Genomic DNA, 16606 nt, shown 5'->3' with positions numbered 1-16606 from the left:
TAACAGCAGGACTAAGTAGCACTCTCTCTGCAAAAGCCATTGCTTTACCGCTCCTCCTTCAGACAGACAGACAGACAGACAGACAGACAAAATAGCTAATCAGTGCACTGCCACCCCATCTTCCCTTCCTCTGCAGCACTGCAGAGTTTCCACTCTCCATCCTCCTGGACATTTCCAAGGCTGACCATATCGGACTTGGGGACAGACGATGGTGCGGACAGGGGGAGGAGGGGGGAAGGAGGAGGGGGGGGGGGGACATATCTAACACAAGGGCACAGGAAACAGGAGGTTTGTTAAGGTCCTTTGTACTCTTTCTCTCTGTTCTGACCCACCACCTTCCTTCTCTTCCTCTAGGAGGGTTTGTCCTGCTCCTCCAACTGACCTGAGATTACACACCAACCCCTGATTCATTCATACAATAACAGAGTCAGTGTGGTCATACGTTGCCAACAAATCAAATTAACCCACATCCAGGAATTGTACCATGGGAGGAGTTGTACAATAACATGTTAGTCCTATTCGAGTGCGTGTGTGTGTGTGTGTGTGTGTGTGTGTGTGTGTGTGTGTGTGTGTGTAGAGGCGGGGTTATGTATTATGTACAAACAATGTCAAAACCACAGTCATCTGCAACCACCCATATGACATATCCACCCAGAGCCCGAGTGTCTAGGCCTGTAAGTATCTTGTATTTAGAAGTGGGATAGTGGCATTCAGACCACAGAGGTGAAATGCAAGGGTGCTTATCCTAGAGGAGGGAGGAGGATACACTGGGATCCACAGGAGGGAAACTGTAGGAAACAGAAACCGTGCAATAGACAGCAACTAGTTAGCATGCTAGTGGAAACGGAAGTGAACAGCTAACATGCTATGTGCTAAATAACTACCAAATGGATTTGAAAACTGTCTGGATCGACTGACACCCTAGGTAAGTCAAACATAAGGTAAAACTATCCATTTAACACATATGGTATATGTCTCACCGTCATACCAGATTTAATCTATTCTGTGTGTCAGATGTGAGCTATGCCACACAGCTCTGTTCCCCTGGTTATCTCTGCCTCTTCATACATTTTCCTAAACTGTCCAGTCATGCAAATGTGGTTGGGAGGCACGCCTGATCCCAGCTCTGGCCCAAGGGGCATTCCTCACCTCTTCCTGTGTAAACAGTAACACACACACACACACACACACACACGCACGCACGCACACACGCACACACGCACACACGCACACACGCACACACACACGGCTGATGGCCTAAGCCTCTCATATCTCTGATGTTTTACGACGGCTGAGAGCTCGAAGTCTATTCCGTTTTAGCCTGCCAGGCCCAAAATGTGCCTAATCGAAACTGTCAGCAACTACTGCCACTTATTATGGTGTGAGGCTTTGGCCAATGCATTCCAACACTGTGAGTCACAGTATGAATGGGGCCATGGCTAAACTAATGCCCATTGTTGCCAAAATAAATGTCAGTGGGAATGAATTGACATATAGACATAGAATTGACAAGAGACCCAAACGTGCCCCAAATCTCAAATTGACACTGCATGACACACATCTAAGTCAGATAGGTAGGAGTCAATCCTTAAAACTTCCAAAACACTATCTTGGTTTTCTAGGTTAGCCAAAACGCTGCAAGACCAGATAGTTGGATTCATGTTCATTCAAGACATCAACAGATAAAACCGAGTTTGCAGTTATTCAGCATGCGACACAAAACTGCATGGATCAGTAAAATATGCAATCATAGAGCAGAGAAAATAATGTTATTCCCTAATAAGAAGGAACATAGCCTACCTCAGTGTCCCGGACAGACACACCACCACATGTGCTGTTCCTCACTGCTCTGGCACTACTCCACTGCAGAGCAGAATAGCAGGGCAACACACATACATCTGTCTGTCCGCCTGTCTGTCTGTCTGCCTGTCTGCCTGTCTGTCTGCCTGTCTGTCTGCCTGTCTGCCTGTATGTCAAGTGTTGTGTATGTGTGTGTTAGTGTGTTATGTGAAGAGGCAGGAATGTGTGTGTATAAATAGCGGGCTGGGCAGGGACAGAAAGAGATGGGGGGGTGCCAGATTGGGTGAGCGCTCATCAGAGAGAGCAAGAGAGACAGACAGAAAGAGAGACGGAGAGAGAGAGAGAGAGAGAGAGGAATCTAGAGCAGGTCACCTTAAAAGCAGCCCGCTGCTCCCGCCTCTCTTGACAGACCTTACACAAGCAGGTTTGTTCCAGCCCAGCATTAACACACTGATCAACTACTCTATCGGTATTCAATTTCTTCCAAGATGAGGTCTGTTAGAGCTGGGATGGATAAAAAGCCTGCACACCATGCCAGCGCCCCTCCACACTCTGGCACGTTGGCTGGGCCATCTCTTGTTTGGACCATTTTCCATGGGCATGGCCGAACAAACTGTCTCTATGAAAACAGAAAAATACAAAATGAAATCAGCCTTTTTTTGGTGTCTAAACTCGTCCTGACAAAATACTGACAGGAACTCTCCCGATGAACAAGCTGCTGCCAACTGCAGGGTGGAGACACAGGGAGAACAGCACCAGCCTGCTTTAGGCGTCTACACGCACACACACACATGCAAGGAGACAGAGAAAACTGTTCCATGACAGTGAAATTAAATATGCAAAAATATACACATGCGCGCACACACGCACACACACACACACACACACACATCTATAAAACACAATCAGTGAAATATGCGAAATCAGTGAAATATGCAAAAATATACACATGCGCACACACACACACACACACACACACAAATATCTAAAACACAATCACAAGATCAGGATAGTCCATTAGACCAAACATACAAAATCCCTGCTCCTGGTCCCTCAACATCCTCCATTGAATTCAACCTGATTCCCCTCCACAGCGCTACCACTCCACAAGCCCCCTCATCATCTCATCTGATGCACCTCCGGTGCCAAAGAAAGTTCCACTTTAACACATCTTGGAATACTCATGAATGGATTATTGTAGAAATTGCAGAAACCAGTCATTGAAAAAAAGCGCATACATGTAATCTCGGTGCAGGTGCATTGAATATACAACAACCGTGTGTAGACCGTCTCTTGAAGAACAACCAGTTATGCCATGTCACCATCTGTTTAGATCAAACTCAACGATCAAGTCCAACATGATCGTCTGGGTGGAGAACAGTGTTAGTGTGAGGCTGAAGTATCAGATACAAACTGGGCTCTGGGACTGAACATGGAACATGTCTTTTTATCTGAGTATTCCTTTTAGAGAGGAGTGTTGGGCAATACTGTTGAAGGCTCAATGGCTTTTATTTTCTTGACAGAGATGATACAATCCATTGTGCTAGTACATGAGTGCACACACACTCATATACATATGCACACACACACACACGCAAATGTGCACACACAGGCACACATGTGCACACACACACAGGCGCACACAGGCACACACAGGCTCACACGCACACACAGACTCACACGCACACACACGCACACACGCACACACGCACACACACACACACAGTATCTGCCAGGGCAGTACCTGTATAAGTTCAGGCCTGAGGTTGATGGTGCAGAGCCAGTCTGCTAGTCGTGGGTAGCTGTCCAGAGCCCTAGTCCTCTCTATCCCAGGTACCCTCTGCTTACACTGCAGCTGCTTGCTGATGTAGTTGGTCAGCTTTGCCTGTAGGGGGTGATAAGACACAGTTAAGACTGAGTAAGGTTAGCGAATGAGTGTTGTGATGTCTTGATGGGGGGGGAGAAGGAAAAAAAAACAGCAACAAACTCAGCACTTTGTTTTCATACGTTTCACACTTCTGAAACAATGAGACAATATTCGACTGATGAGATCAATGTGACATAATAATCACCCAAACTGACAACTGGGTGCAAAACCGACGGATATATATCAAAAAGTTGGTTTTGTTTTCTTGTCATTTCGAGCATGAGGTCTTGTGGTAAATGCAAAAGAACAGTGTGAAAGCAGACAAACTCAGTCTGAGGAAAGTGGGTTAAGGGTGGGCCAGAGAGAGAGAGAGAGAGGGCTCAAAATGAAAAGGAGAACCTTTCACAGGTACAAACTGAACTTCTCAAAAACATGAGACCACCATGTCAGACAGACAGAAGACAGACAGACAGAAGTTGGGGTTAGGGTTATGAGGTGGGGCTACATCTCTGACTAGGCTTTAGCAACTTTCCTCAGCAAACAGACTGGTCTATAAATAGACTTCGCCTCGTAACATGCTTACGCTGCGCAGCCTTGGTCATGGGGGCGTCAGCATTGCTACCATGGCACCCTGGCTCCATGGAAACCCTTCAGCCACACATGGCGGGCTTGATTATGTCAGAGGCCTCAGAGATGCTGTGGTCACGAGAAGGTGTTGGGTCACATGAGGAAGGTACTGGCATTGAAGCATGTTAGTGAGGGGGATATGGCCTCCTAGGGCCCATGTCTTGGTGACACACCTCAGACCAGCAGTCAAATGTCACAAAGTAAAGTAGGTTTATGGTAAGAGTAATATAAGTAGAAAAGGGTGCATCAAGAACATTGATATTGTTGCAGGCTCAACATTGAGACAGAGGGAGGGAAGAAGAGGAGGGGAGAGCAAACGAGTGAGTGAAGGGGACAGGAAGGGAGAACGACAAAGTCAGGAGGGAGTGGGTTTGTAATAGAAAGAGAAAGTGGTTGAATGGCTGAGTAGGGGAGAGAAAGAGAGCAAGAAAGAGAGAGATATCTGTTGCTTCAGACACCTGGGAGAGCCCTTCTTAGTTATCTATGTGTCTCGCGCAGCTGTCAGGTGAGAATTGAAGCCAGTGGACTAGACAGAGGCCCACCTTTCATCCCTGTCTGTTGCCTCCCCGCCCTTCATCGCCACCTCGCAGCAGAACAAGATGAAGCGGTCAGCTGTATGCGTTTGATTTTCTCCCAAAGACTGCTCCTTCATAGACGAAAACCAAGAATGATTGCATGGTTAACCTCAGAATCTCCAGCATCTTCAACTGAATATCCCATAAAAAATACCACAGGAAAAACATTTTTTTACTAACTTGATCAGCTCAAATCTCAAAAATACTATAAATGCAACTGCCGTAGAAAATACTTCTTGAAAACCATCATACTGCAGCTAGAGCTACTGTATGCTACGAACGTCCTACGTGAAGTACCCCCCATCCAGGGCCAAGAGTCCTCAAGGCTTACAGAATATCTAAGCCCTATCTCTATCTTGAATTTCAGTCTCTATTTTCAGCTTCAGTGTTTTAAGATGTATTGCTACTCGCTACTTCAGCCTGCCACGTACTTAGAAGATTGGGGGGGGGCTGTAGGTGGCTAAGTGGAGGATAAGGATTGCATCTCTAGTCATTGATGGTCCTCAAAGGTTTTGAGTGGAGCCTAGCCAAGTGGAGCCACATTAAACTTTCAGCAGAACTATATCTGTCTGGGAGGGAGCAACTGTGCATTTCTGCATCCCTTCCCTAATTGAGAATGACCCTAGGTGATTTGAAGTGCTCCGGTGCGCCCTATGCTCCCGGGATGAAAACCTGCAGGGTGTTGGTTTGCAACAGACAAGGCCTGGCCTCGTTCCGCTGTGGCGCTCTGTGTGATTCAGTGTCTATCACTCGACCCATATCTCTGGGCTATGTTACACGACACACACACACACACACACACACACACACACACACACACACACACACACACACACAGAGGGCAGGTGTGGTATCTTTGCCTACCTGCTTAGCTAAATTGTGTGTATTGTGTGTGACAATGACCCCAAGGGAGGGGGCTTTTCTCTTTCCTTTTAACTGTCAGAAGAAAAGCGGTGGCCTTGGTGGCTGCCGGCACGCAAAGGGGACACAAGCGCACACCCGCACACAAACACACACACACACACACAGTCTCACTAAACAAATAACAAGATAATACCCACATCACATTTAACATTCCCTTGTGTGTTTTTAACTCATTATTCACATTATTAACCTGATGTTACGTAGCACATTAGTAATTGCTATTTAATTGCTTAGTAACAGAGTTAGGCAATTTGTTATTGCAGTGGGACTGTTCATCAATCCATGTGTGCATTTACCACCATGCAATTCTACAGTTTATACTGTAAGATGTGGTTACTACAGTAGTTCTATTGTTACTACACAGGTCAAACTAATGCTAAGTGTTACCCTTACAAAACATGATCAAAACAAGGACTGTATCCAATTTCTTTGGATTCCAAAAAGATACGGACAATGATAACATGATTAGTTATTTAGCAAATCCCAGGTTAAACACACACTTGAAAATAGTTATTTGGGACAAGTTTGTGTCCCCTTTGACCCCCAGAACAACTAGGCCTAGGCAAGACAAACTGAGGAATGACATACGGAAATCATTGCCTTTCAATGGTTCCAAACAATTGTCGTTTTTTTTACAGGTGCTGGTGGGTAATGGTCTCTACCCCATCTGAATACAGGGGATTTTACATTATGAACAACAAGGGCAAAAGAAAACGATTTGGGTGTTTGTCTTACGACAAAGGAAACTGATCATGGAAGTAAAGACGAAAGAATAAAAAGGTCAAAGGCGAAAAGGAGAAAGCGAACGAGGCAGGGAGAGATCGAGAGAGCGAGAGAGATGAAAGGGAGGGAAAGCAAAAGACGAGGCTGGTAAAACTAAACCACATGGGGGTTTCCTGACACTACCATCAACAGGTCTATTTCGTTGACTGTGTCGAAGGCTGCTTCGGCTAATTAGGGTATTTTCACACATGAACAGCCTATTTTTGTGAACTCGCTGAAATGTGGTTTGCCAAAGAAATTGTCTATCTTCCGCCATAGACTGAATACCCATCTCTTCAGACTACACCTTAACTGTCCCTCCTGCGACACCTACATCCCCTCAACCCCCTTGTACAGTTGTCTCTACTGTTAATAAAAAAGATTTTAAAATCTTTCTTCTTCTTTCATTATTTTTAGACAAATAATTTTTTCCTGCTATGACTGGTGGATAGATGATTCATTTACTTAGTCAAATGTATTTGTTGTAAGTCGCTTTGGATAAAGGCGCTTGCTGAATGCCAAAAAATGTCAAATGTAAAGATGTCTGCGTATACTATCATACAGTCCTCTTTAAAAGAAGCAAACTCATGTGGCCTGGGGTGGGCCAGTGGTCTAACACCACGGTCTACAGTGCACGCATATATATACACTCTCTCTATCCAATACAATTAAAAATATGAATGGGACTGCCCCACTCAGAAAGTAAAGAACCTTAAAAAAAGGAGCAAACTTTAAGTGAACAAAAAGTTTAAAAATATGTTTTGCATTCACACTGCACTTCTGTTTGGATGAGGACATGGAGGTGGTCTGGGATACATTAGGTACAGTGTGTGTGCATTCATAGATACAAACATGCAACATCACCATACACTATTACCTTATGGGCATAGGTACTACAATCTCTAGTACAGGCATTGGCAATCCCTGGCATACGTGAACACATTTTAATCATTGTAACATTTTACTTTATTAAAAATAATATGTCACAAAAAATGAAGCAAAATTTATTAAAAGCAATACTCAAGAAAAGTCTTCAGCTGCTTTTTAAAGGAGCCAAATTACATTGTTTAAATGGAAGTTTCTGTGTAACAACCAACACATTTACTATACCTCCCTAGCAAAAAAAAGAGAAAATATATATTATTATTTCTTACTCGGGGACCCCTAGCGGCCAGGGTTCATACAAACAGTGCGTAATCAGCGTATTCATAGCTTTCAGTCACGTGGTTTCTTCCCTAGCAACCACCAACCTGACGGGCAAAAAGTATCATAGCAACATCGCTCAACATGGCTGCCTACTATTAGACCACCTCACCCATGAAGAACTATCAAGATACACGACGGTGATAAGAGTGGAGGATTGACACCATTCAAATAGTGTTGGATTCCCTGTCTTCTACTCTATCCGGACACGTTGGAATTATTATCATAACCCCCGGAGAATCAAAGTTATTGACCTGCAAAGGGTGCCTCCTTGACCGGCTTTTCCCGTGAATAACACCGGTGATGGAGGTGGTACAAACATAAGACTATTATTGCTAAATTCACCATCAGTATACGGTCATTTTGAGCCCTTAACCACCGCGCTGACACCCCGAGAAGATATACTTTTAATATGAAACTCGATCAACCGGGCGTTCACCGGCTGCTGGACGAAACTCCCAACTCCCGCTGTCAGCGGGGGAATATTTATATCCGGGAATTCGCTCCTTGCTGTGTCCACGGTGATAGGAGTGGAGGATTTCCATTCAAATAGTGTTGGATTCCCTGTCTTCTACTCTATCCGGACACGTTGGAATTATTTTCCTAACCCACGGGAAATCAAAGTTATTAACCCGCAAAAAGTGGGTTTTGCCCGTGGGTTTTGCCCGCAAAAAGTGCCTTTTGCCCGTCAGGTGGGCGTTTCCACTATGCTGTGACGTCACATGAAAGCTATGAATAGGGAGGGACAGAAGTGGGAGGGGCGAATAACAACCTCGGAAAGAACCCCAACCCAAACATCAGGGCCCCATTCCACTAAGGTGGATTATCTTCTAAGCCTCGATAAAGTTCTAATCGGCGATAATGTTAGCTTACGTTCGGTTCCATCAATGTGGCTCAAATAATTCGCTGCTTGGTTGAGCTCCTTCTGAGTCAGATATAATTAGCCTGGTCGCGTATTAGTTCCCACTTCACACGAGATAGATAGATTAGATAGTTTGACTGTGTGATAGATAGATAATTTGATAATTTGAAAGTGTGATTGATCGATAGATAGATAGTTTGATTGTGTGATAGATAACTTGATATTTTGAAAGTGTGATAGATAGATAGATCGATGGATAAATAAATTAAAAAGTGTAAAAAATAAAATAAAATAAATAGGTATGTCTATCAACTTGCATTGGTGTCATTACAGCGGTCTGGCTGGCGCAGTGGTTAAGGCAGCCAGCTGGAGTTCTGAAGGTTGCGAGTTCGAGACTTGACTAAGTGATTTTTCTTTTTTACATTTAACCGAAGATTTCATGCAAAGGCTTCAAACACCATTGTAATTAGTGATGCTCCGATCTGATCGGCGCTGATCGGTATCGGCCGATATGGCCTTGATCGGTTTTGATCGGAGTTCTCAAAACGGCCGATCAAACCCGACCGATCAGATTACAAAATGGCGTCGCCAGTCTGGAAATATTACACCGTGTCGGAAAGAGACAACAAATATGCCGTTTGTAATGCCTGTTCAAAAGAAATACCTCGGGGAGGAACGCACGCAAGGTCTTTCAATACAACGAATATAATACGGCATTTGAAGGCTTGTCACACGAAGGAATATAACGAGTTTAATACATTGGCGAGCACTAAGGCCAGAGAGAAAGAGTCGTCGAAAGAACGTTCGACACCACTCACTCAGCTTACTGTTACCGAGACATTGCAACGACAGCAACCATACGGCAACGACCACAAGAAACGAAAGGAAATAAATGCGAAAGTAATAGAATTCATATGCCTTGATCAGCAGCCCCTGTCTGTTGTGGAAGACGCCGGGTTCAAACGCCTTGTTTCCTGCCTGGATCCACGCTATACGCTGCCGGGGCGAAAATATTTCACTGATGTTTGCCTGCCGGAATTATATAACACTGTCTACACATACATCGGGAGCCTAGTGAAGGACAACATCGCGTCAATCAGCTTCACGACTGACATTTGGAGTTCGAGTGTCAGTCCTGTGTCTATGCTGAGCCTGACTGCGCAGTTTATCAACGCAAACTTTGAGCTGACTAAAGTGGTGCTTCACTCTCAAGAATTCCCTGGGTCACACACCGCAGAGGCACTTGCTGCTTAATCAGAAGTAAGGTTTGAGTCTGAAATCTCCTTCGGTGCAATGTTTTGTTTTATTGATTATTGCTGACTTGCTGTCTTATCTCCTCCTATATGACTTGAAACTGACTGACTTGAAACAGTATTTATTTTATATTTGGCTATAGCCTGTTTATGTTGCACTTTAGTTTGGGTATGTTTATTGTTCCTCAGGAAATGTTTATTGTTTATTGTTCCTCAGGAAAGCTACAGTATAAGCTCCAAGTTCTCTAAGAGCCCCTAGTTCCTCTCATTCGAGTGGAATGTTGCACATTTGATGTGACAGTGTACATTTTATTTATTATGATTTTTATTTTCACATTTTATTTATTATGATTTGTATGTTCCTGAAGTAAGCTACAGGTGGTTGTGAATTCAATAAAACAGATGGTTGTCAATTCATGATACTTTCTCATCTCCTAATTTCATTTGAATACTTAATATACAATATCAATGGTGTTAAGAATAATTAAAAACATAATTAATGCTACACAATAAATAGAATGAATGAATGAATGAATGGTCTTTATTGTCATTGCTATAGTACAGGTACCAAACAACGAAATTTAGGAGGGGTGGCTCCCCTGGTGCTAGGAAAGAAGAAAAAAAGAAAAAAAAGCTTCAATTGCCATTTTCGACGCTGTGATCGGTGATCGGTGATATCGGATCGGCAGATCACTGGTTCCAGTGATCGGTGATCGGTGATCGGCACCAAAAACCCTGATCGGAGCATCTCTAATTGTAATCGTGTCAGTTCTTGTAAATTAGCCTGCACCATCATTGTATAGCCTACATACTTTTTTAGATGAGATTTTAGATTAGATTCAGACAACGAAATGCAGTAAAAAGTGTGTCCGAAGAGGGATTCGAACCACCGTCTAAAAATGACGAATAAATACCACGGCAGCGGTCGGTACCACTAGGCCTTTGTGGCGTTATGACGGTTTGTAGCCTGCTGCTGATATCACCACAGTAGTAATATTCATTTATTAAAATATGAACATATAACAATAACTGGGGCTAGTATGACCTACGCATTTAATCGGTCAGCAATTTCTTGCCAAACCATTTCCCTCACCTTGTTAATTTTACATCTTATTTTTCCGTCTTCATAAAGATCAATAATTCGGAATGCTGCGCAAATGTAGAACCCCTGCAGAGTGGAGTATCTTCATTTCGACAGATCGACTCTTCGGGGCTCTTTATGTCTGCGTGCACGCGCCCATATCGAAGATTTGTAAGCCGGTGTTCTGTGAACACTCATCACACAAGCCTGATCCTCGTTCGAGGAATCACCTGAGGCTTGAATTCCAATCCCGAGTTGCCTGATCGCCTGATTTATTTCAATCGCCGATATACTGATCCACCTTTAGTGGAACGGCCCCCTGGACACTACCAGTGTCTATCTATGGAAGTTCAGCAGGGTAAACAGACTTACCTTGCTCGTCAGACAGAGCTGTCTATGGTCCATTACCATCTGCACACATAATCCTACATACTGCACACACAAAGGCCTACATACTATACACTCAGCTGAGCAGGTTTAACCTGTCTTTAGCAGTCTCCTCCATCTTGCCTCAGGGCCACACATTATTTCACACCCATTGAAAATATGCAGCAATAAAATACTTTTTCAATAAAAAATGGCAGAAACAGTTGGAAGATCAGTTTGGTACAAAAGAGGCTTTGAAGTGACTCTGCACTAATGCAATGATGAAACAGATAATGTTTTCAATTTTAAGTTAAAGGTAAAGCATGTCGTTTTGCTGTTTCTGCCACAAAAGCATGGTTTAAGCTAATTCACCAAAAGGTGAATTTTGTATAACCCTTTTTACTAATTTTAACCAATACTTTTTACCAATAATTGTGGAGGGCACTAATTATGTCAAACCCACAACCTTAGCGTTGCTAGTGCCATGCTATACCAACTGAGCCACACAGGTCACCTTCCCTGGAGGGCATAGAGCGCAGCCTTTCATAGAACCACGGCGGGTTCAACCTAAACTGCAATGCAGGAAACGCAGAAGCACACTGGGGAGATACAGGACTGCTTCTGTTCACCCGTTCATCAGAATTAACATGGACAGAAATGCACTTTCCTTCTGATAAAATGATTGCTGGGAAAATGATTCCCACTGGGACCATATATACTGAAAAAAGCATGCACTCTCTGCAACGTAAGTCGCTTTGTATAAAAGCTAAATGTCCTTTTTTATTATTTATCTTATCTCACTGTTTTAACATCGGGACTTTCATGCACCAATCTAATTTGTGAAGTCTGTGATACTCATTGAAGATGGTGAAATAGACTTGTAGACCCAAGTCACTGTCCTTGTACACCATCGAGTTTTGATGGACAGCACCACCAGTGCTAAATGTGCTAAATCTCCAGTTCTAGGCCTATATACTTTCAAGACAATCTAACATTTCTTCTAAATGTGTGTTCGGTTTTTACATGGGAATGTGGTTAAGGCAATTTGAATGCAGCAAATACGAGGAAGTAAAAACCAGGCGAAACGAACACCACTTCTGCAATTACATCACAACCCCCTCCCCGACACCCCCTCCCCCCCCATTCTTCAGGAAGACATCTGCTAAATGTGTCTCCAAGTCTGTAACCCACCACCCATCAAACCTGATGGACACAATACAATATGGGGAGTATTTAGTGACGTGAAACACTCAAACCATTACAGATAGATTATAGATAGTATTTCTATAATTGACACAATTCCCTTGTCAATATGAAGGACATACTGTACCTATTCTACTCATGATACTGCTATCTGAACGTTCTGTAACGTTCCAACACCCTGAACAGGTCCTTAACTTGTGCCTGGTGGTCAGAGCCCTTTGTCCCCTCTTTATGACATAAGAGAGGAGGGTCATAATTAGAGTGTAGGACACTTGCTCATCTCCAATATCCAATGTAAACACAATACAGGCCTTTTATTTGGGCAGACCTGTGAAACCCAACCCCCCAGTCATTCATCTCAGAGGCCTGTCTGTCTACCAGACAGACAGGCCTATTGTAGGATAGAGGGAAGAGAGAGGGAGAGAGGGAAAGAAAGAGAGAGAGAGAGAGAGAGAGAGAGAGAGAGAGAGAGAGAGAGAGAGAGAGAGAGAGATGGAGGGAGAGAGATGGAGGGAGAGAGAGGTCTGGCATTGGCTTTCGTCTACCGCCTTTGTTCTCAACCAGGTTGACGGGTGGCAGCCGGCCAGTCCTGTCCATGGGCACTCAGACAAGAGACAAGACAGCTCCTCAGAGTGCAGCTGTAATAGGACACAACCATACTGGCTATCTCCTTCATCTTCTCCTTCTTTCCTCCATGCTTTCTCGCTCCCTCTGCCATTCTCCTCCCACAGTCTCTCACCCCCCCCCACACACACTATTTGCATGTCATTCGATTTTCTTGTTTAACAGCCAGCTATCAAAATGCGTGGGAGGGAGAGACGTCTAAATTTAGACGCTGCCACAGTATTACACAACAAGCACCTCGCACTCTTTCCAGAACCCGGGGAGGACAGCAACAATAGCAATGACAACATCTGCGGGCCGTAAATGATTCCTACGATGCTTTAAATATAACAACCTCATGTGACACAGCCGGGAGAGGGGCCATCTGCCACTTTAGTCTTTAAATGACATGAGCTTAATATTAATACAGCTCATGTGATGTTCATGATAGCTGGCACCTCCATGTGTAGTCCTAGACTAGAGGGTTGTGGATGAGGAGGAGGTAGCTCTATCGTTATCCTCACTTGTGCACAACCACTAATCTTGTCAGATATCCTCAAATAAACTGATGAAAGATGTGGATGAGGTGGAAAGGCAGACATGCACATTAATCGTCCCTTCGTCAATACAAAACAGTCACAAAGCCTATAGGTAGGCAGGAAAAGTGACAACCTCAATAGGGAGAAGGATGAGAAGACCTATAGGCTTACGCCTTCAGCCTACAAAGCCTGAGTTGAAGAATAAACTCAAGCCAGTCTTGGAGAGACCCCAAATGACCCCTGAGATAACCAACATTCATGTCGTGCTTCACGTTTTAACACAAAGCTCTGTGCTGGAGCACTACATTCATAGTTTTTCACTTTAAACAGAAAGGGCCCAAGCATCTCTCTGTGGTGACTCCTCCACCAAGGCAAGTTGAGGGCTGGATCGGAACCGGTGCCTAATCTCGAACCAGTTCTTTGCGCTTTGACATCAAAAGAAAAAAGGAAAACTGTTTCCAGAGTGGCACCAACGCTTGGCTAGTCTAAAACAAAGAAACGCAAACGTCAGGGGCTGGAGGCGGGATTACTGTGACCAACGAAGACCAACTAAAACTTTGTGGGCACCATTTTTTTTTTTTAAACAGAGCTTATGTTGCCAACGTAAGCTTGCAAAGCCAGCAACAACACTTGTAAATACTCAATGAAGTCCGCCATTGTTGTTGTTGTGTTTGAAGTTTGCGCACTGCTGGGAAAGCGGAGACGTATAAAGTGACGTAATGACGTGTCTCTAGCCCATGGAAAAGCAAACCGGTTCTCAGAAGGTTTGCAAGTTGAACCAACTGCGAACCGGCACTAGCACCAACCCTGAACTAGAACTAGGTTTGTGTTGGTAGAAAGGGGGTATGTGTCATGATGATCCACAGTAGTTCTAGAGAGGCCAGGCACCATCAAGCTCTGGCTCTGTGGAAACTACCGATGGGAGTTCAATGCCACTCTTGAAAAAGGGATAGTCTGTGGGATAGAGGGGCTTCAATGAGGGCTGAGAGGATGTGAGAGCGTGACAGGTGCTTTAGAACGCTCAATAGTATACAGTATGTATATTGACAACGATGGAGCTTGACACATCATGCTTTGACGGCCACCCCACAGTTTCCTGTACTGAGGTACACAGAGGTGCATTGTGGGTTGCCTATGCTGAGGACAGACTGACTTAAAGGAGAAGTGAAAGTGACAGTATTCATTGACTAAGTTGGGGCGGGGGGGGGAGCACAGGGGATGTGGATATGCAAGAATGTCACTTTGCGATTTTCAGATGAAGATACACATCTGAAGATAAACATCTGAAACATACATTTACTCACATCAGTGTTCTCTTATTGAAAGAGTAACTTGCATTAACACACATTGAATGAGGGGATAATGAACGCTTCATGAAACTTAATTAAACTGCCTCAATGTATACGTGTCTGACACAGTTGATATAAACAACATAGGAAAGCATAACCTAGTATTCCAAGTTTGACATGGCACAGTACATTACTCGATAATGTTATAAATGTTGATACAGGGCAGTTTTACCTGATGTGAGAAGTTTGACCTGACATGTTTCTTTCAGTGTTGTTTAGTGCCGTTTAAGTGTTTCTGTGTCATTTCAGTATTACAGTGTGGTGTTAATGAAGACAGCTGAGCTGAACCCTTTTCAGAATATGGCAAGTGAATCAAACAATTGACAGTTAGACCAGGAAGTTCAACCATCGATTCATCCCAGGTTCAATCTAGAAGACAAATACACCTCGGCTACTTGCATGCATGACTTTGCTGTATGACATAATATGATATGGTAGTGGTGTGTGCGCGTAATAAAACGCACGCGCGCGCACATGCACCCAATACTGAAGTTTATGTTTAAACTGTGTGTTGTTAAACCAATTACCTCCAAAGTGCGGATCTCTTGCTGGGTGAGGTCGTTCGACGCAGCGCATTTCGTCCTGAGTCCTTGTAAACTAGAGATGGAGATCTCGATCATGTTTTGGATGAGTTCGCACTGGTGGAGAGCGTCCATCATCACTGCGCCTCCGATCTCCCTGCTTTGAACCATCCTCTCACCTTTCCCTGGCGCGCTATCCATCCCTCGGCATTGGCACAGCTTGAAAGGTTTGATTTGTATTGCAAGAAGTACTTATAAGAAGATAGGAGGCAACAATCAATTGATGATAAACAACATGACGAAAACTAGACTAGAAAAGTAGACTAGACGCAAAAAAATAAACACATGTCACGGTGAACGGTTTGGACAGCTGGGTGAACCGTTTGCCTACTGCGCTAAAAGCGCCGCGGTGGTTCCGTGTATCCACACACACCTCGTACCTCGTGTAGTTCTAAATCGCGATGCATTGTAGGAGATGCAGTTTATGATGGGATTCTATTCCTGCCTATGTTCAGGCTTGCCTCATGACAGTTTTGTGAAATGTTGTTTCGCAATGGAAGGGCGTATTTTACTCACGAATATGAGTGAAATAGAAGAGCTTTTGGGTGTTTATTGTAAAGCCTCCTCCTCCAGTTTAGAATATATTACTGATAATGATAATAGCCTGATAGCGTACTGGTATGTGGTAACTGTGCTCTGCTTTTGTTTATCCACTTTCACCCTCCCTCGCTCAAGGGAAATCTACTATAAGACTACAACTTCATATGAAAATCAATGATTGTTTGAAACTACCCATGAAAGGAGGTAGCCTTGAATAAGGAAAGCATAATTAATGAGCCCCACGTGAACAGAGAGCCTTTAACTACACCAAAGAGGTCGTCGTTTGACTCCATACCTCTGTAGCCTTATATAAACCGGTTACCATATCTCCTCTATTCTAGTATGGCCCACAGTGATACCCTGACCACTGGAAACAGGTTGAGCTCAGCAAAGAGCTAACCCTCTTCAGAGAAGAGAAGTCAGCTGCCCATGACCGTGACATAAGAATACCACTACCTGCAAAGAGTTATG

General features: G+C 44.0%; 1 protein-coding gene across 1 annotated transcript in view; it reads right to left on the bottom strand.

Moving 5' to 3' along the window:
- LOC308154094 (kinase suppressor of Ras 1-like) overlaps nucleotides 1–15670 on the bottom strand; it is a gene marked incomplete at both ends in the record, with an annotated part of 29202 nt that extends 13532 nt beyond the window's left edge. Inside the window, 2 exons of the mRNA XM_080527272.1 lie at nucleotides 3545–3685; nucleotides 15542–15670. Coding sequence (XP_080383398.1) covers nucleotides 3545–3685; nucleotides 15542–15670 — 270 coding nt within the window. The remainder of the gene's footprint in view (nucleotides 1–3544; nucleotides 3686–15541) is intronic.
- Between the last annotated feature and the right edge of the window lie 936 nt (nucleotides 15671–16606).

This window comes from Nansenia antarctica (assembly GCF_963989245.1).
Source record: "Nansenia antarctica genome assembly, chromosome: 3".
Taxonomy (NCBI): Eukaryota; Metazoa; Chordata; class Actinopteri; order Argentiniformes; family Microstomatidae; genus Nansenia; species Nansenia antarctica.
Note: the sequence above shows the minus strand (reverse complement) of the source record. Positions and strands in the feature narration are given on the sequence as shown.